This window comes from Dermochelys coriacea, chromosome 1 (assembly GCF_009764565.3).
Source record: "Dermochelys coriacea isolate rDerCor1 chromosome 1, rDerCor1.pri.v4, whole genome shotgun sequence".
NCBI lineage: Eukaryota > Metazoa > Chordata > Testudines > Dermochelyidae > Dermochelys > Dermochelys coriacea.
The window spans coordinates 100,036,211-100,062,154 of NC_050068.2; the positions used below are offsets into that span (position 1 = coordinate 100,036,211).

A 25,944-nucleotide genomic window follows, 5' to 3' on the forward strand; every position below is an offset into this window, starting at 1 on the left:
ATAACTGTATAATTTTAGTCAATTATGTATTTTTTATTTATGTACAATTAGCCTTTTTTAGAAAGACTATGCATGTAGCTTATGATACAAAATTTTATAAATAAAAAAATACAAAAAAAAAATATAGGCAGAAAGCCGAAATTAAATCACTCCTAAAAGCAGAAAGGCTTGAAATACAGATAGAACTGACTGGGATTCTTCTACACTTTCTCTCTTGTCCCTTCCATAAGTAAAGTGTTCCTGCCCGTGCTGCAGAAGAAAAAGGACTTGCACTAGTCAGTTTCCTACTGCATCAAGTTCTTTATACACCCAGCTGACTGAAAAGTTTCTCTTTGCAGCCATGCCTCTGTGTAATCCTAGTAAGTTTCCCTTTGCAACTGTGGGGTGCCTCCTTTGATGTGACACTGTAGGAGGTTGCCTATGCTTAAAGGAGGCCTGCAAATAGAACCCCTTCTGTGGAGCAAAAGAAAACACCAGTGTGATGTCATGTGACTCTGTTTTTAATGTATACAGAGGAGGAACTCACATCCATGTCTCAGAATTTTGTTATATAGTTTAATGACATTATACAGTGGTGTAGATTAGATAGAAATAGATATCTCATTTAAACCCTGAAGTGAGGGACATTTACTCTAGACCTCTCTTCTGCGGATGGTCTAATTCAGTGACTTTCTGGACTTTCTAGGGAAAGCGGGTGGAAGAAATTGGAGTGGTTGTTTGCAGGGTATTTTTAGTGGAATATTTATTGTTAAATGTATTTATCTGTGACACTGATGGATTAAATATATTATGACATGCTTTTAGACAATAAAGGTTTTTTGCGATTAGGTTATTTACATCTGTATGGCTTGAGTAAGCATTTTTAATAATATAAATATAAAACATGTAATAGCAACAATGAAATGTCAGGTTTGTTCTCACTGCTCAATTTATATGAGGAAGAGGCACATAACTCATCTTTGTCTTTTAGTAAGCAGCAGGGATAAAAACTAGTCCACCATTCTGCATCTTCTCGGTCTGTGCAATTTCAGTAAATTTATTGCCATGAGAAGTTAGAAAAGATATGACAAAATTAATAAATCTAGGCCAAAGTTTTTAAAATCCTAGGTAGGTACAAACAGGTGTTTGAGCATCCATTTAGAGGCACAGACTGGAGTTCAAAATCCTGGAGGGAATTTACAAAGGTTGTGTCTGATTGAACCCAAATATATCTGAGCACTCCAAAGGCCTGGGACAAGGGCATGGTCTGGAAACTGAGTGTCTGAAAAGAAGTTCCAGAAGGGCTCAGGTGCACTCAGCAGCTGCTGTTGGTGCTCATAAGTTAGTTGTCAAGGAAGCACAAGTTAGATATTCAAGCAGCACCCCCTCACTGGTTATTCTTGAGTCTCTGCACTCTGAAAAAAGATAGCATGAAGGCAGGATTTGATTCTATGTACATTTGAGAGAAACAGAGAATTTACTTTAGATTTATAGGATTAGTACATAGGAATTAGTATCATGTACCAGATCAAGCCATCGGTCCATCTAGCCTAGTAACCGGTGTCCAAAAGTGTCAGATGTGTCAGAGGAAAGTGAAAGTATGCAATAATCTGACTATAAAGGAAGTTTTTTCCTTAACCCTCTCAACAAGAGGTTGGTTTGTGCCTAGAAGCATGAGGGTTTAATCTGTTCCAAACTTTTTAGACCCATTAAATATAACTGTGTATCTATCTATATTTTCTGAATAAATGTCCATTTTTGTGGTGTTCTAGGCTTAATGGTATCTTGTGGCAATAAGTTCCACTGATTAATTTCATAATGCACACATAAGTATTTTCTTTTCTCTGTTTTAAATTAGTTGCCTTTCACATTTACTGAATATGCCCTTGTTCTTTTATTAAGGGAAAGAGTAAATACATGCAGCCCAGTTATCCTCTCTACTCTTTACCATTACTGTATTTATTTTTATACCGCTAATTAACGAATCAGTATTACTTCCATTCTATTTTGGAAATTCCCATTCTGTCTGAGTGCACAAATGTGGGGACCCAGGCCTTTTACAGAGCCCCCCACCTGAGGCCCTTTGAAAATGTTTCCCTATAGCGATTCCAGTGACAATGGAATCATAGAGCCATAGGGTTAGAAAGGACTGCAAGGGTCATCTAGTCTAACCCCCTCCCAAGATGCAGGATTTGTTGTGTCTTAGCCAGTGATACTAAGACTCAGGCTCTTTGTCCCGACAAGTGTCCCGAGGCTCTTTGCAGTAGATATTAAAACACTGTGTGATCTAATTATTAACCAAGCGGGATGATTTTACCTTGTTATTAACTAATTGTAGTTGATAAAATAATACTCATTTTGCTCTCAGAATACTATATATCAATATAACAAGCAAATATTTCCCATCATACCGTTTAAATATGAATATATAATACTATTGTAAATGAAACAATGAATTTACACTACTGTGGCTCTTTTGGGTGATATTGATCGCTAATTTGCTCTTGAACCACTTAGGTGTGAGCATCACTGGTCTAACCCATCCAAAACTGGTGGCTATCCAATCCAGCCTCTTTTTGAAAACTTCTGGCGAAGGTGCTTACAAGGCACTCCCTAGGCAGTCTGTTCCATTGTTCTACTGTTCTTACAGTTAGGAAGTTTTTTCCTGAGATTTAATCTAAAAGTGGTGTGCTGCAGTTTGACCCCATTGCCTCTTGTCCTGCCATCTATGGCGGAAGAGAACAACTTTTCTCCATCTTTTTATGGCAGCCTTTGAAGTATTTGAAGACCACTATCATATCCCCCCTTAATCTCCTCTTTTCCAAACTAAACATACCCAGTTCCTTCAGCCTTTGCTCATAGGGCTTGCATTCCATCCCTTTGATCATTGTCCCTCACCTCTGGATCCTTTCCAGTTTCTCTAAGTCCTTTCTATCCATTGGTGACCAAACCTGGACACAGCTCTGCCGGCTGAGGCCTAACCAGTGCTGAGTAGGGTGGTACGATCACCCCCCAGAGGGGGTGGATGAAGGGTTTTATCCTATTAACTTATTTAGGCTAGAAAAATCTCTAACGAGCAGCCAGACTAGTGACACTCAAGCAGAGCTAGATGCACAAAATGTACCTTACTGGCTGCGGTGGACACAGTGTGGATTGGGAGGGGGAACAGCACCCAGGGCTAATACCGCCAGACCAGTCCCGAGGGGCTGCGCTCCCTCGCGGGGGAAGAGAAGCCAGCAGCTCCTTGGCAGCGTTCACAGTGGGTCGGAGGGGCAGGATGCTTTCCTGGGCTTGCATTGCCTGACGCCCTCACAGCCGGGCGGTCCCCCCCGGCAGTGCACTTGCCAGCACCACTCCTAAGCCTGCCAGGAGGCTGGTGTCACCGCCCGGGCTGGCTCGGGGCTCCCCGTGCTGGGGACGCGGCGGCAGCAGCCGCCCGCGGAGCCTGGCCTCGGTGCCCAGGTGGCGGAGCGCGAGCCCAGGGAAGAAAGTGCAGCCTCGCCCCGGCGCGCGGCCAGTCACGCTCGCGGCGCCTGCGGCCGGAGCGCCGGGTCCCGCGCGTGGCAGTGACGGGGGGGGGGGCGGGGCCGCTCTGGGCTGCCGGGAGCGCGCAGCAGCCCCGCGCTCTCGGGGAATCCCCGCGTAGCCGGCTCCTCCGAGGCACTAGGATGACGGGCGCGAGGCGAGGAAGGCGCGGCGCGCGCGCGCGCGCCCTCCCTGCCTCTTTCCCACAGCCTCGGTGCCGGCCGGGCGCGGGGGCGGAGCGAGGGAAGAAGGCGATCCTGACTGGCTGAGCGCGGAGCGCGGCCCCGCCCCTCCCCTCCCCCTCGCCGAGGTGAAAGGGCAACCAGGGCTCCGGCTAGCAGCGACGATGGCGGCGTCCTTGCGCCAAATGGCCGTGGGCGCCTGGCGGCAGCCGCAGCGATACCCGCTCGCGCTGCAGGTGAGCGGGGAGCCGGGTCCGAGCGCCCTTCCGGCGCCTCTCGGAGTCGTCCGCGCGGGATGCGCTGGGGCGGGGAGCCGAGCTCTGCGCCCCAGCGGGCGGCGGCGGGAGCCCCCGGAGGAGGCGTTGCGGGCTGTGGCAGGAGCCCGGGGGAGCAGCGCTGAGCGAGCCCGTCGCCGCCCTTGTCTGGGGCCGGTGAGAGACCAGCGGCGCCCTTTGCTGGGCGCGGGGCCCGGGGATTGTCCCCGGGCTCTTGTGCTGGGTGCCCCTTGGGGGTGTGTGCCCCTTCCCTGCCCCAGGGAGCTGCCAGGGTTGCCCAGGTGTTTGTGGGCTGTGGCAGGCTAGCCCTGGCCAGCTGCTGTCCTCGGGGGCGGGCTGGCAGAGACTGGTGGGAATAATGTTAAAATGGGCTTCAGTATTCGGAGCCCCTTCCTTCAGGAGCCTGCTTGTTTCTCCTGACTGCCATGGCGCCCCTCCTTTCAAATTGGAGGAGGCACTAGTGTTTGTGTGTTTGTGTGTGTATTTAAATGAGTGACTCTTCATATGAGACTTGTGGCTTCTGGACTCTCCAGTCAGGATTGGGGGATCATTGTGTGAAAGGTGGTGCGTAAACTAGTTTGCAAAAAGAAAAACCAAGTTATTTGTCTCACTTCTAAGTACTCCATAAAAACTAATGGAAAATCTCTCATTTGTTGCACGAATAACAATTATGTTAAATGCTGTACAAAAATATTAATTTTGTTTTAAGATATTTAATGCACCAGCTATTTCTGAACAGAGGCATTCATATAGAGAGGCCTTGAAGATCCTTTAGGGAGGAGGGGAGAAAGGGTAGAGCTTGGAGAGAAACTTGAAGAACAAAGCATCTGCCTTGTATAGCCCTTAGAACTTGTGAGCTCTGCAGAATAGTGCATCTCCTAAACACTGGGACAGTGGGACTACCCTCCTGCTTGCTTGTAAGAATTTTATAGAAGGGAAGAAAAGCAGTACTTGTGGCACCTTAGAGACTAACAAACTTATTAGAGCATAAGCTTTCGTGAGCTACACGAAATGCATCCGATGAAGTGAGCTGTAGCTCACGAAAGCTTATGCTCTAATAAGTTTGTTAGTCTCTAAGGTGCCACAAGTACTGCTTTTCTTTTTGCGAATACAGACTAACACGGCTGCTACTGTGAAACCTGTCATAGAAGGGAAGGAATCTGAATGCTTGCAATTCTTGAAGGCAGGTTGCCTAGGAGTGGATATCTGAAGTAGTCAAGGGAGAAAAAGCACCTGCAAGGGGACTGAAGCCACGATTTACCTGATCAGCAGAACTCTGAGCCCTGCAGAATAAGAACCTTCTCCAGTGTTGTACCTCTTAAGGATGGTGGCAGCAAAGCTGCCATACTATACACCTTAGGAGGCATGCAGAAGAGGAGACTTCTCTTGTAAATTAGAAGGTATGCAGAAGCTGGGTGAATAAGCATGGGTTTGGCCTGGATGCAGCAAATCGGAACAGATAAAAGCCTCCCTCCCATCCTCCTTTGTGAGCCAGGAAGTGGAAGATTTCTTAGGAATACATGGTAGAGTGAGCAGGAGAGCATAGAGAACTTGGTACCTGTCCAATGGAGCATGAAGCTCCACAGAAGCTTATGAGCTTCCAAGGGCAGGCAGCTTCCAACAATGGTGAAAATAATTTATAAGAAAAAAACAAGTTAATAGTTTATATTAATGAGAACTTTATTGAAGAGCGTAGTGTGAATTCTTACAAAGATCTCATACTTCAAGATACAGATTCATGATATTGAGTATATAACTAGTGAGGCATAGAACAAAAAACTAGACTCACTGACATTTTAAAAATAGGATCCTAAGCAAAATAGGAGAACATTCGCAAAAAGAAAAGGAGTACTTGTGGCACCTTAGAGACTAACAAATTTATTAGAGCATAAGCTTTCGTGAGCTACAGCTCACTTCATCGGATGCATTTGGTGGAAAAAACAGAGGGGAGATTGATATACACACACAGAGAACATGAAACAATGGGTTTATCATACACACTGTAAGGAGAGTGATCACTTAAGATAAGCCATCACCAGCAGTGGGGGGGGGGGGAAGGAGGAAAACCTCTCATGGTGACAAGCAAGGGAGGCTATTTCCAGCAGTTAACAAGAATATCTGAGGAACAGTGGAGGGTGGGGTTGGGTGTGGGGGAGAAATACCATGGGGAAATAGTTTTACTTTGTGTAATGACTCATCCATTCCCAGTCTCTATTCAAGCCTAAGTTAATTGTATCCAGTTTGCAAATTAATTCCAATTCAGCAGTCTCTCGTTGGAGTCTGTTTTTGAAGCTTTTTTGTTGAAGGATAGCCACTCTTAGGTCTGTGATCGAGTGACCAGAGAGATTGAAGTGTTCTCCAACTGGTTTTTGAATGTTATAATTCTTGACGTCTGATTTGTGTCCATTCATTCTTTTACGTAGAGACTGTCCAGTTTGGCCAATGTACATGGCAGAGGGGCATTGCTGGCACATGATGGCATATATCACATTGGTAGATGCGCAGGTGAAGGAGCCTCTGATATTGTGGCTGATGTGATTAGGCCCTATGATGGTATCCCCTGAATAGATATGTGGACAGAGTTGGCAACGGGCTTTGTTGCAAGGATAGGTTCCTGGGTTGGTGGTTCTGTTGTGTGGTGTGTGGTTGCTGGTGAGTATTTGCTTCAGACTGGGGGGCTGTCTGTAAGCAAGGACTGGTCTGTCTCCCAAGATCTGTGAGAGTGATGGGTCGTCCTTCAGGATAGGTTGTAGATCCTTGATGATGCGTTGGAGAGGTTTTAGTTGGGGGCTGAGGTGATGGCTAGTGGCGTTCTGTTCTTTTCTTTGTTGAGCCTGTCCTGTAGTAGGTGATGTCTGGGTACTCTTCTGGCTCTGTCAATCTGTTTCTTCACTTCAGCAGGTGGGTAGTTGTAGTTGTAGGAATGCATGATAGAGATCTTGTAGGTGTTTGTCTCTGTCTGAGGGGTTGGAGCAAATGTGGTTATATCGTAGAGCTTGGCTGTAGACAATGGATCATGTGGTATGATCTGGATGAAAGCTGGAGGTATGTAGGTTGGAATAGTGGTCAGAAGGCTTCAGATATAGGGTGGTGGTTATGTGACCATCGCTTATTAGCACTGTAGTATCCAGGAAGTGGATCTCTTGTTGTGGACTGGTCCAGGCTGAGGTTGATGGTGGGATGGAAATTGTTGAAATCATGTTGGAATTCCTCAAGGGCTTCTTTTCCATGGGTCCAGATGATGAAGATGTCATCAATGTAGCGCAAGTAGAGTAGGGGCATTAGGAGACGAGAGCTGAGGAAGTGTTGTTCTAAGTCAGCCATAAAAATGTTGGCATACTGTGGGGGCTATGCGGATACCCATCGCAGTGCTGCTGACTTGAAGGTATACATTGTCACCAAATGTGAAATAGTTATGGGTGAGGACAAAGTCATAAAGTTCAGCCACCAGGTTAGCCGTGACATTATCGGGGATAGTGTTCCTGACGGCTTGTAGCCTATCTTTGTGTGGAATGTTGGTGTAGAGGGCTTCTACATCCACAGTGGCTAGGATGGTGTTTTTAGGAAGATCACCAATGGACTGTAGTTTCCTCAGGAAGTCAGTGGTGTCTCGAAGATAGCTGGGAGTGCTGGTAACGTAGGGCCTGAGGAGGGAGTCTGCCTAGCCAGACAATCCTGCTGTCAGGGTGCCAATGCCTGAGATGATGGGGCGTCCAGGATTTCCAGGTTTATTGATCTTGGGTAGCAGAATACCACAGGTCAGGGTTTTAGGGGTGTGTCTGTGCGGATTTGTTCTTGTGCTTTTTCAGGGAGACCTTAGTTTCTTGTCTAGATGTTGACATATAGTATAACTGATAGTATTAGGTCAATAAGGATCATGGAGGGTAACCTGTAATTGAAGGTGAAATGCATTATGGATTGGCAGTAGCTTGCCATAATTAGGATTGACGTTTATAAACTACAAAGTCCATTACAAATCCAGTTTTCAAACACTACTTCCAAAAATCTATCTCCCCCCATCTTGCTGTATTTTATTCCCCCTCCCCCATCTGTATTTTCAAAATGGCTTGATCTTAGAGATTCCAAATTTTCATTGTATAACTCCACAGCAATGATTCTCCACCACCCCATTTTAGAAATTATTTTGCAGTTAGTATATTCTTCCTGATAATTTAGGGGATAGTATATTGGCATAGCTACATAAAACTCAGTTTAGATGCTACTCAGTCAATAATTGAAACAAAGGCTCTTTGCTCAAAAGATTATACAAACATTAACTAACATCTTTGCAGTACACCAGTTAGATATGAAAATGGCAGATAGCTCATGCTAAACTTTTAAAGAAGCATAACTTTTGTCCCTCTTATGTAGATACAAATTAAAACGTTGTTAGAATTCTCTGGCTTCATCTTTGAACTTAATTATCTGCCTGTCTTGTGGGAAGGTGAGTTTGTCTAAAATCTTGTGTTGCACTTTGTATAAATACTTAAGCCATTGGCCCAGAGAGAGAGAGTGACTCTGTAGCCTGAAGGTTAGGGCACCCACTGGGCGAGAGTGGTGGGGAGACTATGGTCCAACTCCCCATTTCCAGTAACTTTTTTTAATGCTCAGTGGAACAGCTTTAACAGGAGAGATTGAGGAAGCCCCACATCAGAATGTCCTGTAGATCAGTGCTTAGTGCACTCTGAGAGGTGGAAGACCTCTGGTCAAATCCTCTTCTTCCCTCCCGCTTCTCCCTTGGCAGATGGGGAGAATTTAACTTGCATCTCCCATATCCCAGGTGAGTGCTGTAACCACTGGGCTAAGTTATAACATGGGCACTGCTGCCTCCCCCTCCAGCTGGGTTTTTGAATGAGACCTGACCTGGTAGGTGGCCTCTGAGCATGCCTACTGAATTGGGTCCTGTATGTGTGATAGGCCACTCTACATCTATTTTTCCCCAGTTTGTGGATTGCTGTGGGGCTTAGGGGGGAGATTGCAGTACACATGCCCAGGGAGGGAGCTCTTGAGGTGCCAATGAGTTTAGGTGCCTACAGCCAAGCAGGAGTTTTGTGTATTGCAGTGGTGCCTAAGGCCATATTTGTGCTAGAAACCTTGGTTGATGCAAGTTATGCAGTAGAGCTGTAGTTGGTGTATTGCTCGTGCATTCTTGGTTCATTGAATTGGTGCTGTGTGACTCACCAGGAGTGCCTGTGTTGATGCACCATGGGTAGGTATTCCAATGTGCAACTTGCCATTATCTGGCACATGGTCTTTTGAGAAATTTTGGCAACGCATGGTGGGACAGAAGTGAGTCGTGTGGGAGTGATTGGGAGCAAGGAATCAAGGTCCTATTATGCAACTTCATCTATTTTATAATTTTCATGCCTTTTTTAAAAAAAAAAAAAAATCCTGTGAAGCTGCACAGCACTTCATGCTGTCAGTCCTCTCTAAAAGAACCATGGAGCTCACACAGCTCTGCTCTGTTATGAGTATTGCAAACACAGGACAGGTTTCAGAATAGCAGCCGTGTTAGTCTGTATTCGCAAAAAGAAAAGGAGTACTTGTAGCACCTTAGAGACTAACAAATTTATTTGAGCATAAGCTTTTGTGAGCTACAGTTCACTTCATCAGATCCATTCAGTGGAAAATACAGTGGGGAGATTTACACACACACACAGAGAGAGAGAACATGAAACAATGGGTTTTATCATACACATTGTAAGGAGAATGATCACTTAAGATGAGCTATTACCAGCAGGAGGGGAGGGGGGAGGAGGAGGAATAATAGCTCATCTTAAGTGATCACTCTCCTTAGTGTGTATGGTAATACCCATTGTTTCATGTTCTCTGTGTGTGTATATAAATCTCCCCACTGTATTTTCCACTGAATGTATCCAATAAAGCGAGCTGTAGCTCACGAAAGCTTATGCTCAAATTTGTTAGTCTCTAAGGTGCCACAAGTACTCTCTTTTGCAAACACAGGACAGACAATCCTCCAGTATTTGTAGAGCCATAGACAGTTATGTCCTTTGCTGCTAAGGTTCTGTTTCATAGAGGATAGATTGCTGAGGGACACAGTGAAAACCAATTCAAGGTTGTTGATGGCATTGTAGATCAGCTGCAGGTGGAGAAGAGCTGCTTCTGAGCCTGAGAAACAAGCATTAACTGGTGGGATTGCATTGGCTGCAAAACTTTCAAACACAAAACGCCATGTTCCTGGAACTGTGCCAAGCTTGCTGCTGCCCTTCAGCTCAGGGACACCTGATTGAGAGCTGCACTGGCAGTGGAGAAGTGAGTGGCAATCACTCTGTGGAAGTTTGCAACCCTGGATTTTTATCAGTCAGTGGGAAATGATTTTCCAAATCCAAAATGCACAGTGGGGACCCTTGTCATGCAAGTGTGTAGGGCTATTAATTTGTTTCCTGCGCCTGCTATACAAGAGTGTCTCTTTTGGTAGTTTCAGAGTAGCAGCCGTATTAGTCTGTATTCACAAAAGGAAAAGGAGTACTTGTGGCACCTTAGACTAACAAATTTATTTGAGCATAAGCTCACGGAAGTTTGTTAATCTCTAAGGTGTCACAAGTACTTCTTTTCTTTTGGTAGTGTGCAGGAGATGGTGGATGGATTTGCAGTAGTGGGATTCCTGAACTGAGATGGGGTGATAGCAGGTGCACACATCCCTATTTTAGCACCAGCCTACCTTGCATAGAGTTCATCACAGAAAGGGCTACTCTTCTATGGATATGCAAGTGCTGATGGATCACTGGGGATGCTTTGCTAGTGATCAGTGTTGGCTGGTCAGGGAAGGTGAATGATACTCTCATCTTTAAGAATGCAGGACTGTTCAGAAAGCTGCAAACAGGGATGTTCTTTCCTGACCAACGGATTTGGCATTTCAGTATTGTCAGTGCTACAGTGATCATGGGGGATCTAGCTTTACCCCTTGCTTCCCTGGTTCTTGATGCTGCACACTGGCCACCTCAATAGCATCAAGGAAAAAATTCAACTGCTAGCTCAGCAGCTGCAGAATAACAGCTGAATGTGTGGGTTTTGATAGATTGAACTCTCCCTGTACAGTAATATTTTGGCTCTTAAAATAATAAATCATAAAATAATAAAATTTTGGCTCTTATTCCTAGGGGTATGAGTGTAGGGCAGTGGCATGGAGCACTGGCACTATTTTCCACTGGTGGTGGTGGTGGTTTTAGCTGATATCTTGTTCTTAAGGGTAACAAAGATGTAGAAAACACTGCTGCTGGCATCCTGAAGCCACCTGGCCCTGTATGCTGCTGGCTTGTTTATTTCAGTGGTGGCAGCCAAAGTCATTGCGGACTGGCATATTACTTTTGAGGCAGAAATAAGGTTACCATACCTAGAAACTTTTCAAAGAGCTACACTGCAATCCTCTGCCAAAAATTTTTTATCAAGATCTCTCAAGGGATGTCCTTGTGTACATAAACAAACTGCTCTGCATTGCCTCCCAGCTCTGTTTGTTGTACTGCTACTTGTTCTAGTATGAGTATGTTAATGAAAAGTCAATACTTGTGCCCCGCTATGTAGCGGTTCGGCTTCATCTGTACACTTAAACATTGTAACATGCAGGGTGGATTTGATTTAAATCACTAGTCAGGAAGACTCGGTTTAATCATGGATTTTTAGATAAAAGTGCATACTTACTGGTTGGTATAAGTTTAATACATATTCTTCACAACTCAGATGTACATTTCATTTTTAAAAGGTACACACTGTACATTTTTAAAGTGATTTATTTTGAAAACTTTTCAGATTAGTTTTACAGCTATATCAGAAAATGAATGATTGTTTGGTTATATTCATTTACCAAAGGTAATTGAAGCAGATATTTATGAAGTCATTGGGAGGTGAACTATCTCCAATTCAACAGGTTAATCATTTAATATTTGGAGGATTTTGTTGCCATTAACAAAACAAGGATATGAATTTTAGAATTCAGTTAAATGTTCAAGTTTTTTAAAATAGGTTTGTTTTTGTTAAAATTGTTAACTAAAATAGTTAAATGAAATATTTAAAAAAAAATTAAATCGACTAGATCAGCCAGGTCAATATGATAAATTTAAAATATTTGGCTTCTGCAGCTAACTTGGTTGTCTTCACCTTCATTTTCCTGTTTTGAGAAATCGTTTGGGACCTGAAAAAGCAGGAAAGCTTGTTTTTCTTTTCTAGTTTATGAACAATTTGGAATGAATTAATCCAAAGAAAGAAAATATTCTTCTGCTGTTGTAAAAAGAAGTTATTATTGTTAAGTGAGATTATCACTTCAACAATCTCTGAATCCAAGTGCTTAAGTGACTTCCACCAGTTCACTGGTGTGACTTTCTTTAAAACATCATCAGCAGACATATATTTCTTGAATGGTTCACCCTTCGCTCTGAAGTTTATTATAGTTGGCATTACGGAGGGATGATTGCTAGATGTCCAATTCCTCTTCTTCAGCAGTTAAGGTTTCATCCTGGTACCGAGTATTGAGAGTATTTGCAAGAAAATGAGCTAGAAGTAGTGCTTGTCCCATTTGTGGTGGTGTGGGTGGGTTTTTTTTTTTAATGCTTGTAATTTAACTCCATAAGATTGGGTCCCTAATCCATGAACTCATTTACAAAAGTTTTCTTAAACATTACATGAATATACTATAGAATTAGAATTTATAATAGGTTTTTTCCTCAAAGCATTTTTTAAAAAAATCCGATTTTAAATAAAAAATTGATTTTTATCCACCCTGGTAACAGGAAATGGATTCACAAACTCTTCCTGTGGTTTCTTCCCCTGCATTGGGCTTGGCTTCCGGAACTGACCAAACTGTGGTGGAGTCTGGAATGGATCCTGGCGTAGCTGGACCTCCCTGATTGTATGTCCCCTATCTTCCTTCTCCTTGCTGCTCACAGGCAGAGTCTTCATCCTGGCCTCTTCAGAAGAACCCATGGTGCTCTGCAGTGTGTTGGTGGGGTCTCCGCCAAGTGTGCCATGCAACTTGTATTAAAAGCAGTAGATCTGTGGCTCAGCACCAGATCGACTGTTGGGTCTGACTGGCCTTCTGGTATGTCTGCTGCAGTTCCTTCAGCACTGCTGCTGATCCCTGTTGTACTCCTTTGCCTGCATCCCCTGTGCAATCTGTCTGTCAATGTCCATATTTCCAGAACTGCTCTGTAGCTGTGCTTGCACAGACTATTCTTCCCACAGGCCCAAGAAATCCAGTGCCTCCTGTCTACTCCAGGCATGCGCACCTCTGGAGCACATAGCCCGCATGGTCTATTGGGCAGTTGTGTGCAACAAGGAAGAGCTGCTAGGTGTGCTCATCAAACTGGGGAATCAGGAAAAGGCATTTTAAAAATGTGGGCTTTGTAAAAGGTGGGTGTGGCTCTGGTCTGATTCCTGGGCAGTGGAGTTCACAGTTGTGGTCAGTGCCCAGCATTATGGGACAGCTGCTGCAGAACTGTTAGGATCAACCTAGGTCACGGTGTCTATACTTGCACTGCGTCAACCACGATAGGCCGACTTCCCTGAACAGTGTTGAGCAATGGTAGGAGTCCTGCAGAAATGCTGAGTGTAGACACAGGCATAATGAGGCTGATGCAAGGTGACTCACATAGACCTAACTTTGTAGTATAGACCAAGCCTCTATCTTTGTGGCTCTGGGCCAAGGCCCTGTTAAATGCATTGTAAAATGTCATCTTGTTGAAGTGTCTCCAACTTGTTTTAGAGATAACTCGTATAGCACAGAGTTGTCAAACTCTGGTCCTATCAATACAGGCTCAACCAACTTCTTTTTTTTTTTTTTTTTTTTTTTTTTTTAAAAATATAATGGTTTCGTTTCCAGTTGAAGCAAATTTGACTTAAACCTTTGAATGGGTTGTTAAAAATACAACTAACTGGAACACACTGAGTTAGATTACAACTCTGTGTATTTAGGTACTTAGAGAATAAAACTCTAATTCTGTATAGTTTGACAGACTAAGTATTTTCAATACAGGAGAAAGAGGAAGATAGTTGTGATTTGTTTAATGTAGAAACTTTGTAAATGGATTAGGTTATTCTCGTAAAACTAAGATGAAGTTCCTGCCAAAATTTATATTCAAAACAGTTGAATAAGGTTTCTTACTTTTTTTCACTTCTCTAACTGCATGACAGGTTTCCTCTTCTGATATTAAAAGGTGTTTTTCAATAAATCCCAAGGCCTTAAATCCATCTTAATTACCACTGACTGTAACTTTTCCACTTCTTCCCTTCCAACTTGCTTCTTTAGCACAAATCTTTTGGCTTCTCCTGTTAAATGGCTTTGTATTGTGGTCTTTAGAAGACAGTTCAGTAGTCTCTCTTTCTAAATTAGCTGTACACACTTGGTTCAGTCACTATGAACAATCAGAAGCTTTTCTTCCAGTGAATTATATTAACTTGCAAAGATTTTGTTGAATGTGTGATTGAGCTCTTGTGGGTTTCCCTACCCTTCTGTAGTGTACAAAAAGGAGATAGTGTCTTTCTGTTGTGGGGTGGGGGTGGTGATGGAAGGAGGGGGTGGGTGTGTGTGTGTGTGTGTCCCCTTCTCCCTCTCCTACCCCCTCCAGTCCAGCCAAAATGTGGTGTCCATTCTTCTATTTCACATGCAGAAGTAGGAATATATAGCCCACTCCTGCACCCATCTACTATCCCTACTCATGTTCTCTGGTTTGTCCTTTCCAGAATAGAATACAAAATTTTACCTTCTACCCTTCACAGTCTTCCATGTAGTTGTCCCTCTCTTTGCACAACCCCACTTAGTTTGGGCTCCAAACATACTCTCTTTTTTCCCCCCCCAGCTTCATTTTTCCTCCTTTTCTCTAGCCCAGTATGTCTGTGTCACGCTCATGCTCACACTCACTCACTCATCTCCTCTTCAGATAGCAGTTCCTTGTGGTACATAAAGAGCTTGGTTTATATGGAAAAAGCATAAGGGCGGGAAGTTGGAAAAACTCAACTTGATAGTGCAATTACTTAATTATTTATGACTCTTCCCCCTGCCCCCCGCACCCTCCCTTTTTGTATTTGAATCCTGTGTAATCTTCCTGGGTCTAGGGCTCTATTTCCTTTGTGTCCTAATCTTTCTTTATATTCCATACAGCTTTAGACTGTCCCAGTCACTTTTTCAGTTTGGTTTTATCCTTCTGTGTATATTTGCTGCTACTTTAATTTTAGTATTGTCCTGGGTGTGGTGGGAGAAGTTAAGAAGCAGCCATGCAGGTTTTAGAGAGATGACTTGAAATGACTGAGAGGGGGTGGTACATGTGTGCTTTTTTTTTTTTTTAACCAAAAATCACCTCTTTGCCCCTTGGAAGTCTTAGACTGCGCTACAATTAGTGACGCTTAGGCCATTGGAACAGGAATAGCTCTGCACAGTTTCTGGCAGAGCTTTGTGGGCCACAGCCTGAGAACCACTGCAGCACCCTGTCCCCATCTCTTCTCAAACTCTATAGTGTGTGGGTTTTTTTTTTTTTTTTTTTTGGTTGGGTCTGCATCTCTCTCTAATGGGTAGCAGCCCTTTTTCCCATTCAGCTCCTATTCTTTAGGAAATGCCATTGGTTCACTTCAGATTCTAGGTCAAGAGCTACCTCTTCTCTCTGGCTTAAATCCTGCTCCACAGATTTCATTGAAGTCAGAGAAGCCAGGATTTCTCCCTTTCTCTGGCCATGTGTGTCTCAAAGTAATTAGATTCTACTGACTCCCTGGCTTCCACATGCTCTATCACTTCCCCTTAAGCTTGACCTTTATACTTTGCCTGTGCCCTGTAGTGACAACCCAGGAGTGCTGGAATAATTTGTATAGTGGGGGTGCTGAACCATTTAACCAAACTGTAAACCCTGTATATAATAGAAACCACTTCAAGCCAAGGGGTTCAGCAGCACCGTCAGCACCCCTAGTTCCGGCACCTACATGGACACCTGTATTTATGTGACAACTGATATAGTGTGTGTTGCCTGAAAGTGTAACTACTCTGCAATAAACTTAAAATAGACCTGTCCAGTAAATTTACCATGGGATAGCTGTACTTTCATGTGACAACCCCCTTGTTGTTTGAGATTTTTATCTGGCTCTGAAGCAGTTTACGCTGCCACATCTTTAGGTGGAGACTCTTCAAAAATGGTATCTTAGATGTGCAAGTAAAAGCTTCAGAGCATTTACTGATCTACAGCTTTTTTTGAGTGTTTCTGAACCTGTTGATGAGAACAGCCATTTTTATTTTTTTAAAGTGATGCTATCAAAGGGAAGCCTATTATAAGAGATCAGACACCTGTTTATCTGAATGTTGCTTTTATAATTAAACTTGGAAACAATCTAAATGAACAAAACACTTTTTTGAGAATTTAGTCTTGACTATTTGGACAATATGAACTCGGACTAACATTGGCTGTAAGTATGTGTGTGGGGGAAGTCTTAGGAACTTGCTGAGCAAAACACATAACACACAGTATCTTTATTGTTGTCTGCAGGTTTATATCCCTATCAAAACTCTCATTTTCTTTGGTATTTACTACTAAAACTCTGGATATTCTTGTTACTTCTGTATAAATATCCTATCCTGCTTACCCCTTGGGCTCATTCGTAACTTGTGATGAGTTTTATAGGATTATTACAGACTGTGAAAAGTATTTTCATAGGAATTGCCCAGTAGCTCAGACCATTGATCATGCTATGTGATAGATACCATTGACTTGTAAGATGCATAAGAAATGGTAAATATTGTAATGCTAATACTTCGCTATTTTGACTCTTGCTGTACATTCAGCAGAGGTCTCAATTGGGTTGTCAACATTAGTGCTCAGATATCTTTCCTGAGTTGATATGCTTATTTAGAAACCAGTAAGGCATAGGAATAGTTCAAATAACTCCATCCAATGTGAGGGACTTTATTTGTTAACAATAAATTTCTTCTGCCATTTGTTGAGGAGTGATCTAACTTAAACAGGTCCCTTTGAAGTCTCACAGTTTTTCCTCCCCTCTTGTCTAGTCTAAATTTTTTCTTACAGGAACTATTCACAGCTTTGTCCAGATAATTATTTAAACATATTAAACTCTCGGCTACTACTGTGACACATGGCATTTTTAGGCTATGTCATTACATTTTTGTTGGTAAAACTTTTGTTGGTCAGGAGGTGTGTGTGTGTGGGGGGTCCCCCCCACACCCCTGATGGATAAAAGTTTTACTGACGAAAAGCACTGGTGTGCTCTTCTGTCAAAAAAAGCTACCACCTCTCATTGCGAGTTTTTATTTTGTTGGTAGGAGAGCTGTCTCCCGCCTACAAAGAGCGGTTACACCACTTACCTTAGAGCAGCACTGCTGTAAGGTGCGCAGTGTAGAAACTAGCCTTTTTCTCTATGGGAGCTTGGCTTTTAGCTGAATTAGTAGTAGTTTAAATTTATAAGCCACATCAGTTGACAGAATTTAATTAACGACAGTTTGAGAGATTGTATATAGTAGCTTTTGCAGACTTTTTAATCTTTGTTCCACTAGCCCGTCTTCCATAAGATGGCAGTTGCAGTAGAGACATCTGTGTCCTAGGAAAAGATGGGTGATGCACAAACAGTATCTCTCTGAGCTTTTGCTTCCTCCTGTAAGTTAGTCATTCTTGTGGGTGTTTTCAGTGCTCATCCAAAATTGCTGCCTGGAGTCTCAAAATGACATTTCAAGTAATCTGATGTACTGGTCAAATAGACTACCAAATCTTTCCACTTCATCAGCTTTAAAGACTACACTTAGAAGTGCTTATAAAGAGTTGTTTGATGAAGGGACACCACTAATTTGGCTTTAGTTGTTTTAAACTACATGAAATGGAAAAACTTGGATATTTAAGCTTTGAACTAATAACGAGATTTTTATTGTAAACAAATTCCAAAATCATTGAGGATGGACGTGTTGGTGGATATATAGGTCCTTTAACCTGGTCCTTTAGTAGGACAGTAGATGAAAATATACTATCCTTTTTTTTAGTTCTGGACACTTAAGTTCAAATTAGCATTTTGGCCAGAAGAAAACTTAGGCTATGGCTACACTGGCACTTTACAGCGCTGCAACTTTTTCGCTCGGGTGTGAAAAAACACCCCCCTGAGCGCAGCAAGTTACAGTGCTCTAAAACGCCAGTGTGGGCAGCGCTGGGAGCTGTGCCCGGGCAGCGCTGGGAGCTGTGCCCGGGCAGCGCTGGGAGCTGTGCCCGGGCAGCGCTGGGAGCTGTGCCCGGGCAGCCGTGCCTTTAGTCTTAACCTGGTCCTTTAGTAGTTTCTTAGCCACATAAAATCACTTTTGCTTGCTTGCTTAGTTTCTGCCTCAAAGCACGTAATCCCAGGGGATATAGCATTTCAGGTCTGAGATTGTCTGCTAGACCAGTGTGGTGTGTTCAGGCTTCTCTATCAGAACTAAACTCTTCCTAGTTCTCTTTCGTATCTCTCTTGTGAGAGGTACTCAATTCTTCCCCCCCCCCCTTTTTAAACTTAAAACCAAGACCCCTGCCACCAACCTAAAATCATAGGGAGAAAAGCTACCTTTTTTTTTTTTTAAAGGGAGGGGGGGAGAGTGGCGGTAAAAGAACATTCAAGGCTTATAATTTATGGTACTTTTGCAATTTTAACTTTAATAACTGATCAAGCCATGAAGAATCAGTGCTCTTGTTTGGCAGTGGAATAAGTTTTAGATTGAATATAATACATATCTATTTTCCTGAAACTTCCTGATTTTTTTTTTTTTTTTTTTATGTTTAAATGTAAAGTTTCAAGTGTGGGGGTATGTGGTTATTTTTTATACTTCCTTGTAGCTTAAAATAACTAAAGTTTCTTCAAGAAACTTTATCTAAGTTGTTCTTTTAATTAACCAAACATCTGTAATTTGAATCCTTATCCCCTCTACGTTTTTTGTAGTGTGCAACACGCCATTCAAGATGGTGCCTTATAACGTCACGTACATTGTATACAGCTGAATATGATCCCAATGAAAAGGTAAGCTTTATAAAATTGCTTGACTATACTGTACCATAAACATGTATTTGAAAGCCAGAAGTCTGTCTTTTCTCCAGTACTTATGGTAACACTAGCAGTTTTAGTGAGACTGCCTGTCACTAGCAAAAAACCATAGTATGATCAACTAGTGTATGTTACTTTGTTGATCCTGGTTCTGAATTTGTTTTATCTTAAATTGAATCACTTTATATAATCTTTAAATGTTAGATTTAAAAAAAACCACCTCACTCTTTGGCAAATACACTCCCAAGAATAAGGATATTTATTTGCTCATGCCCTGACATACTGTACATTTCTTCTACATTCCAAAATGCATTTAAAATAGTTATTTACACTACACTTAGTCATTATTTTTGAAGAGGTGGAGTCCCCATTTCTTGAGACTCTCTAAAGCTACATTGGACAAAATACTGCAAATTACTCTAGACAGCAGCTCTGCATTAGCAGCAGGACACTTATTAAATGACCTAACATGTCTTCCAAATCTCATGTTTACAAACAGTTTACATGCTAGGGAGTGATAAAGATGAGACTTTATAGGGCTAGCAGAGAAGAATAAATCCTCAAGTTTGAGGAGGTTGCCAGCTTTTTTCCCCCCTGTGTCTGGCCCATTAATTGAATCAGGAAGTAGCAATCTCGGTCTGCAGCTACTAGCCAGGCAAAACTTTTTCTAGTAGGAGGTTTATTCACTTGGCTTCCCTCTAAAGTAAGTCTACTTGAATGATTGCAGATACTGGATGTGTTCTGGTATTAAGGGGAAAATATGGCAGCTGTGTATTACTCTGGGGAATACAAGCCATTGATTTACATGTCAGCATAGAAGCAACTGACAAGGGATGACCGCTACATTAGAAAATGAAAGGTGGTGGGAACAGGAGTTGTAGAACAGTTTCTTAAAAGTAACTTCATTCTTGGTGAATTTGATCATGAATTTGCAGTCGAGACATTTCTTACAAGTCTCGACTGTCACTCACTTAGACTGCTCCTCTGTCTCCCACTATGGTTAATTTCCTCTCTGTCATGAGGATAGCTCTGTATTGACAGTGAAACAGGGTACTCCTTTTCTTTTTGCGAATACAGACTAACACGGCTGCTACTCTGAAACCTAGCTTCCCTCAGTCTGTTAATTGGAAGTCCTGTGAGTACATGCAGGGGGTAGTGGGTGTCAATGGAGCTCAAACTCAGTTATCTGAACATTATTTAAAAAAACTGAATCAACTGAATTTCAAGATCTTCCACTAATTAGGGGAAATGACCTACTCAGGAAAGACAGCATGTTGCTCAAAAGCAGTGTGTGATGTTTCTTGCTGGATGTAAAACATGTCCTCTGTAAAAGCAGGAACAAGAGTTCAGTGTCTCCTACTGTTAGTGTGTCTCTTGCAGAACTGACTTGCCACCTTTCACATAACTATACTCAGGTTTAGCTCCCTCTCTGGCCACTCTTACTTTGAAATAAGTGGCTCGCTGCCTTCTTTAAATTTGGCCTAAACACTTCCCAAGCAATCTAAGAAACTGAAGCCAGGGGAGGCACTGCTATATTTCCACACAAGAATATCTAATAGTATAACTATGTTTTAAATTCATACCTTGGCTTACAGTACTGTAACTTTACTGTGTCGACAGACCTGTATTCTAGTATAACTGCATCTGCACTGGGAAGGCACTTCCTCTTAATTATGCCAGCGTAGTTAGTGACAAAACTCCTAAATATGGACAAAGCGAAAAAGTTCCAGTTCAGAGTTGGAAAAATTACATGGAAGGAGACCAATTTGATCACTGCTAATCTGAATTGATTGTCTTCCTTTCAGTCAGAATAATCAAGATTAGACTGTGGTACGAACAAAGGGTTTTCTTTTTTTTTTTTTTTTTTTTTTTTAAACACATGGCCTACCTCATAGGTGTGTTTTTGTTTTTTTTTTTTTTTCCTTTTTCTTTTTACTGGAGTGTTTGGGTTTTTTAAGGTATATTTGTCATTAAAAAGAAAAATGTTGATTTGTCAATATCTTTCTTTCCCCTTCAGACATTTGAGAAACTCCTTATCGCGAACAGAGGAGAGATTGCATGCAGGGTCAGTTATAACTTTAAAGCATTTATCATTCTTGAACTTTTTTGCTATAAGATTACTTAAATACTGAAATCTCTCTCTCTCTCTCTCTCTCTCGCGCTCTCTTTAAATAAATAGGTGATTAAAACATGCAAGAAGATGGGCATTAAAACTGTCGCTATATACAGCGATATTGATTCCAGTGCTGTAAGTATTGTCTGTCCATTTTGTTCTCTCCCCACCCCCCCACCTCCCCTTTTTTTTAATTTTATTTGACTCTGACCAACTGGAAATAGTAAGTAACTAGTAACAGTGTTTATAAAATTGGTTTATACAAATGGGGAAGAAAGAATGAAACAGTATAAGAATGATGGAAGCAAAAGTTGGATTTCTAGAAGGTAGGTAGGCTAACGGGAAAGTCTCTTGTGGGCTGAAATTATGGGGCAAAAGTTGGTGTTCCTAAAACATTGTCAAGGACTGTTGAAAATCATCCTGCACTGAATGTCAATAATGGTGTAAATCTATCTTTGGTACTTGTAGCCCCATTGCCATCGTACCTGAGCACCTCAGTCTCTGCTGTAGTTCTCCTGTCTACATCCCTTGTGAGGTAGAGTGTATTCTTGCTGATTTTTGTAGATGGGGGAACTGAAGCACAGAATTTAAGGGCTTATCTACACAGTACCACAACCAGATTAGAGGTGTGAATTGTAGAGCTCTCTGACTACCCCATGTAATACTCTACTGGCATAAACTTAAAGGTATCTACTTCATGTTAACATAAAAAGAAAAAGCAGTACTTGTGGCACCTTAGAGACTAACAAATTTATTAGAGCATAAGCTTTCGTGAGCTACAGCTCAATGCATCCGATGAAGTGAGCTGTAGCTCACGAAAGCTTATGCTCTAATAAATTTGTTAGTCTCTAAGGTGCCACAAGTACTCCTTTTTCTTTTTAAGAATATCAGAGGAACAGTGGGGGGAGGGGTGGGAGGGAGAAATACCATGGGGAAATAGTTTTACTTTGTGTAATGACCTGGCCTGAGGAGGGAGTCTACATAGCCAGACAATCCTGCTGTCAGGGTGCCAATACCTGAAATGATGGGGCGTCCAGGATTTCCAGGTTTATGGATCTTGGGTAGCAGATAGAATACCCCAGGTCGGGGCTCCAGAGACAGAGACAAACACCTACAAGATCTCTATCATGCATTCCTACAACTACAACTACCCACCTGCTGAAGTGAAGAAACAGATTGACAGAGCCAGAAGAGTACCCAGAAGTCACCTACTACAGGACAGGCCCAACAAAGAAAACAACAGAACGCCGCTAGCCATCACCTTCAGCCCCCAACTAAAACCTCTCCAACGCATCATCAAGGATCTACAACCTATCCTGAAGGACGAGCCATCGCTCTCTCAGATCTTGGGAGACAGACCAGTCCTTGCTTACAGACAGCCCCCCAATCTGAAGCAAATACTCACCAGCAACCACACACCACACAACAGAACCACTAACCCAGGAACCTATCCTTGCAACAAAGCCCGTTGCCAACTCTGTCCACATATCTATTCGGGGGATACCATCATAGGGCCTAATCACATCAGCCACAATATCAGAGGCTCGTTCACCTGCGCATCTACCAATGTGATATATGCCATCATGTGCCAGCAATGCCCCTCTGCCATGTACATTGGCCAAACTGGACAGTCTCTACGTAAAAGAATGAATGGACACAAATCAGACGTCAAGAATTATAACATTCAAAAACCAGTTGGAGAACACTTCAATCTCTCTGGTCACTCGATCACAGACCTAAGAGTGGCTATCCTTCAACAAAAAAGCTTCAAAAACAGACTCCAACGAGAGACTGCTGAATTGGAATTAATTTGCAAACTGGATACAATTAACTTAGGCTTGAATAGAGACTGGGAATGGATGAGTCATTACACAAAGTAAAACTATTTCCCCATGGTATTTCTCCCTCCCCCCCCCCCACTGTTCCTCTGATATTCTTGTTAACTGCTGGAATTAGCCTACCTTGCTTGTCACCATGAAAGGTTTTCCTCCTCCCCCCCCCCCCCCCCCCCCCCACTGCTGGTGATGGCTTATCTTAAGTGATCACTCTCCTTACAGTGTGTATGATAAACCCATTGTTTCATGTTCTCTGTGTGTGTGTATATAAATCTCTCCTCTGCTTTTTCCACCAAATGCATCCGATGAAGTGAGCTGTAGTTCACGAAAGCTTATGCTCTAATAAATTTGTTAGTCTCTAAGGTGCCACAAGTACTCCTTTTCTTTTTGCGAATACAGACTAACACGGCTGCTACTCTGAAACATGTTAACATAGTCTTGTTTGTTCACACTGTTGTAGTCCCTATTTCAAAGCATCTTTGAGTTCACACCAGCAGGGTCTACATGGAGCGTTTAGAGTGCATCACTTCAGGGCACTCTGCAATTCATATCTCTGTAGTCTGGACCAGCCACTAACGACTTGCCTGAGGTCACACATGAAGACTGTAGGAGAGCAGGGGACCGATCCTGGGTTTCAAACCCCAGGTTAGTGTCCAAATCCCTGAGAAGAATAGGTTATCTTCATACCCTCTGACTGAAATTAAGTCCAGGCCAGTGGTAATTGGAAGATATTGCTGTTCAGTGTACTGTAAAAATGAGTTTTTGGTCTCTTGTTCAGTTTCTAGTAGGCAGGTGTCAATGTTTAGTTATCAGTAATGGTGCTTTTACCAGTTTAGTTGGAAGCCAAGAATTATGTGAGAATAGCCTACTGTTTCACTAGGGGTATGCCTACAACACTGCAAGGAGCATGTCTGCTAAGTATAGAAGAATATGGGAAAATGAGTTGCTTAGCATGAAGATAAGCTCAAGATAGTAAGATGAGGAAAATTGAAGCTAGCAAGGTCATAACCCAGGGTTATGTTGTAGCTATATTTTGATTATAACTGGTTTTAGCATAGTTTTTAGTGAGTGTTTTTGAGAATTTAATGTCTTTTATTAATACGCTGTCTATATTGATAACATGGGAAGGGCATTGGTGCAGATGTTAGTTTAAACTATGTATAATGTAAAAAGCCAATAAAGTGGCAGAAATGTGAATATGGTAAAGCCTAGGTTTAAAGAAAAGCAGTACTTGTGGCACCTTAGAGACTAACAAACTTATTAGAGCATAAGCTTTCGTGAGCTACAGCTCACGAAAGCTTATGCTCTAATAAATTTTAGTCTCTAAGGTGCCACAAGTACTGCTTTTCTTTTTGCGAATACAGACTAACACGGCTGCTACTCTGAAACCTAGGTTTAAGGCATTCACCAGTAGGCTCATTGTTCAGACTGCAGCAGCTCCATTTTGCTTCTGAGCCCTGTCTCCCCTCCCCATCTCTGCAGAGCTGGGGTACATGGGGAGAGGGAAGGGAGACACCCTGACATTGGTGTTTCTCTCCCCTTCTTTCCCCCCGTCTGCACGTTAAGCAGGAGGATCCTGGGAGCAGCTGGCCAGGGGCTCCAAAGCAGGGCAGGAAGAATGCATCTGCAGAGCAGCAGGGGGAGGGGCACCTGAACACATGGCTTGGATGTACCTGGCTCTGCTAATCAAGTATGCAGCACTTGATTGACTCTTGGGTGGCCTTGTGATTACGCAGCTTAGAGAGAACACGGCTTCCAGCCATCATCAATTAACCCTATTTCCCTTAGCTTTACACATACCAGGAGGATGAAAATACTAGATAGAATATGTCCAGAATGAAGCAGGAAACAATTTACAGTCATCCTTTATTTTAACTGAGAATATACTGCTTTAAAATGGTTCCTTAAATCAAAAACAACAGAAGTGGAATATAGGAAGTCACAAAGACCTTGACAATAGAGCTGCTGAAGAACAGAGGGGTAGGCCATAATACACACTCTGTGGTCTTAAAACACTTGGTTAACATTTTAACTACCAGCAGTTGTTTGAAGAAGCCCAGGAAATATTTTATTGTGAATTACTTGAATGCAGTATAAGCACATGAAAAGTATAACTGGAAAGAAGATTCATTTGCCACTTGGATAAGTAAGAATTGGGCCAGTGGGATTTTGCCAGATCTTTTAATTTAAAAACAAAAAGAAATAAACCAAAAGTTGCTGAATTTGACTGAGAATAAACAAAGATGTTTCAGCCCCAAAGCAATCTTACTTTAAAAAAAAAAAAGTGCTTGAAAATAGGCATTTAGGCTGAAAGTACCCCTTCAACCATAGGTATAGGATTGCTAGAATAAACACTATAAAGAAAAGCTAAAGAAATATTGTAATGCCTAACATAATGAGCTAAAAGCTTCTGATAAATGAACAGGCTTACAATAATTAGATGTAGCATAAAGCAATGAATAAAATAATTTTATTTGGTATTTTTAACACAGCAGGGATTCTATAGCCATAGAATGTAATTAACTATAAATGACTAGAAAAATCCCATGGGGAAAGTCAAGTAAGTCACTGGAAATCTGTGAAGTAAAAGATGACTAGTTATACCTTAATGTAGGCTAATTATTGATATTGGTCTCTTTTCAGTTGAAGTGAGGACTCCAGGTGTGATCTGCTTTTGTATCAAACCCAAACATTTCTCATGTTCATAACACTCTGGATTGGATATTTGTTTACTGGCCACTAAAACATACTTCCCTTGAGCAGAACTAAAGCTGACAAAATACATGTGCCAGAGTTTTTTCTAAACTTACAGATACTTTGCTTGTATAAAAGCGATTGCACTGGACTCAGATGTACTGTAGAAAAATCCTCCAGTGATGTAGGGGGATGGAAGGAGAAACTGGATGATCTAAAACTGTGGGTAACTTCTCTGACTGTCACTCTTTTTTTTTTTTTTTTTAAAATTCAGTAAATGTCAAAATTTAGACAATAAAAATACTTCTTTGGAAGGCTATACACAGTATTTTAAAAATATTAAC

General features: G+C 42.2%; 1 protein-coding gene across 1 annotated transcript in view; it reads left to right on the forward strand.

Annotated features, from left to right (window-relative positions):
• The first annotated feature begins 3,794 nt into the window (after positions 1–3,794).
• The window catches only part of PCCA (propionyl-CoA carboxylase subunit alpha), a 408,049-nt gene continuing 385,899 nt past the window's right edge, over positions 3,795–25,944 (forward strand). Inside the window, exons 1-4 of the mRNA XM_038386634.2 lie at positions 3,795–3,922; positions 18,857–18,934; positions 20,976–21,023; positions 21,138–21,206. Coding sequence (XP_038242562.1) covers positions 3,851–3,922; positions 18,857–18,934; positions 20,976–21,023; positions 21,138–21,206 — 267 coding nt within the window. The 5' untranslated portion in view covers positions 3,795–3,850. The remainder of the gene's footprint in view (positions 3,923–18,856; positions 18,935–20,975; positions 21,024–21,137; positions 21,207–25,944) is intronic.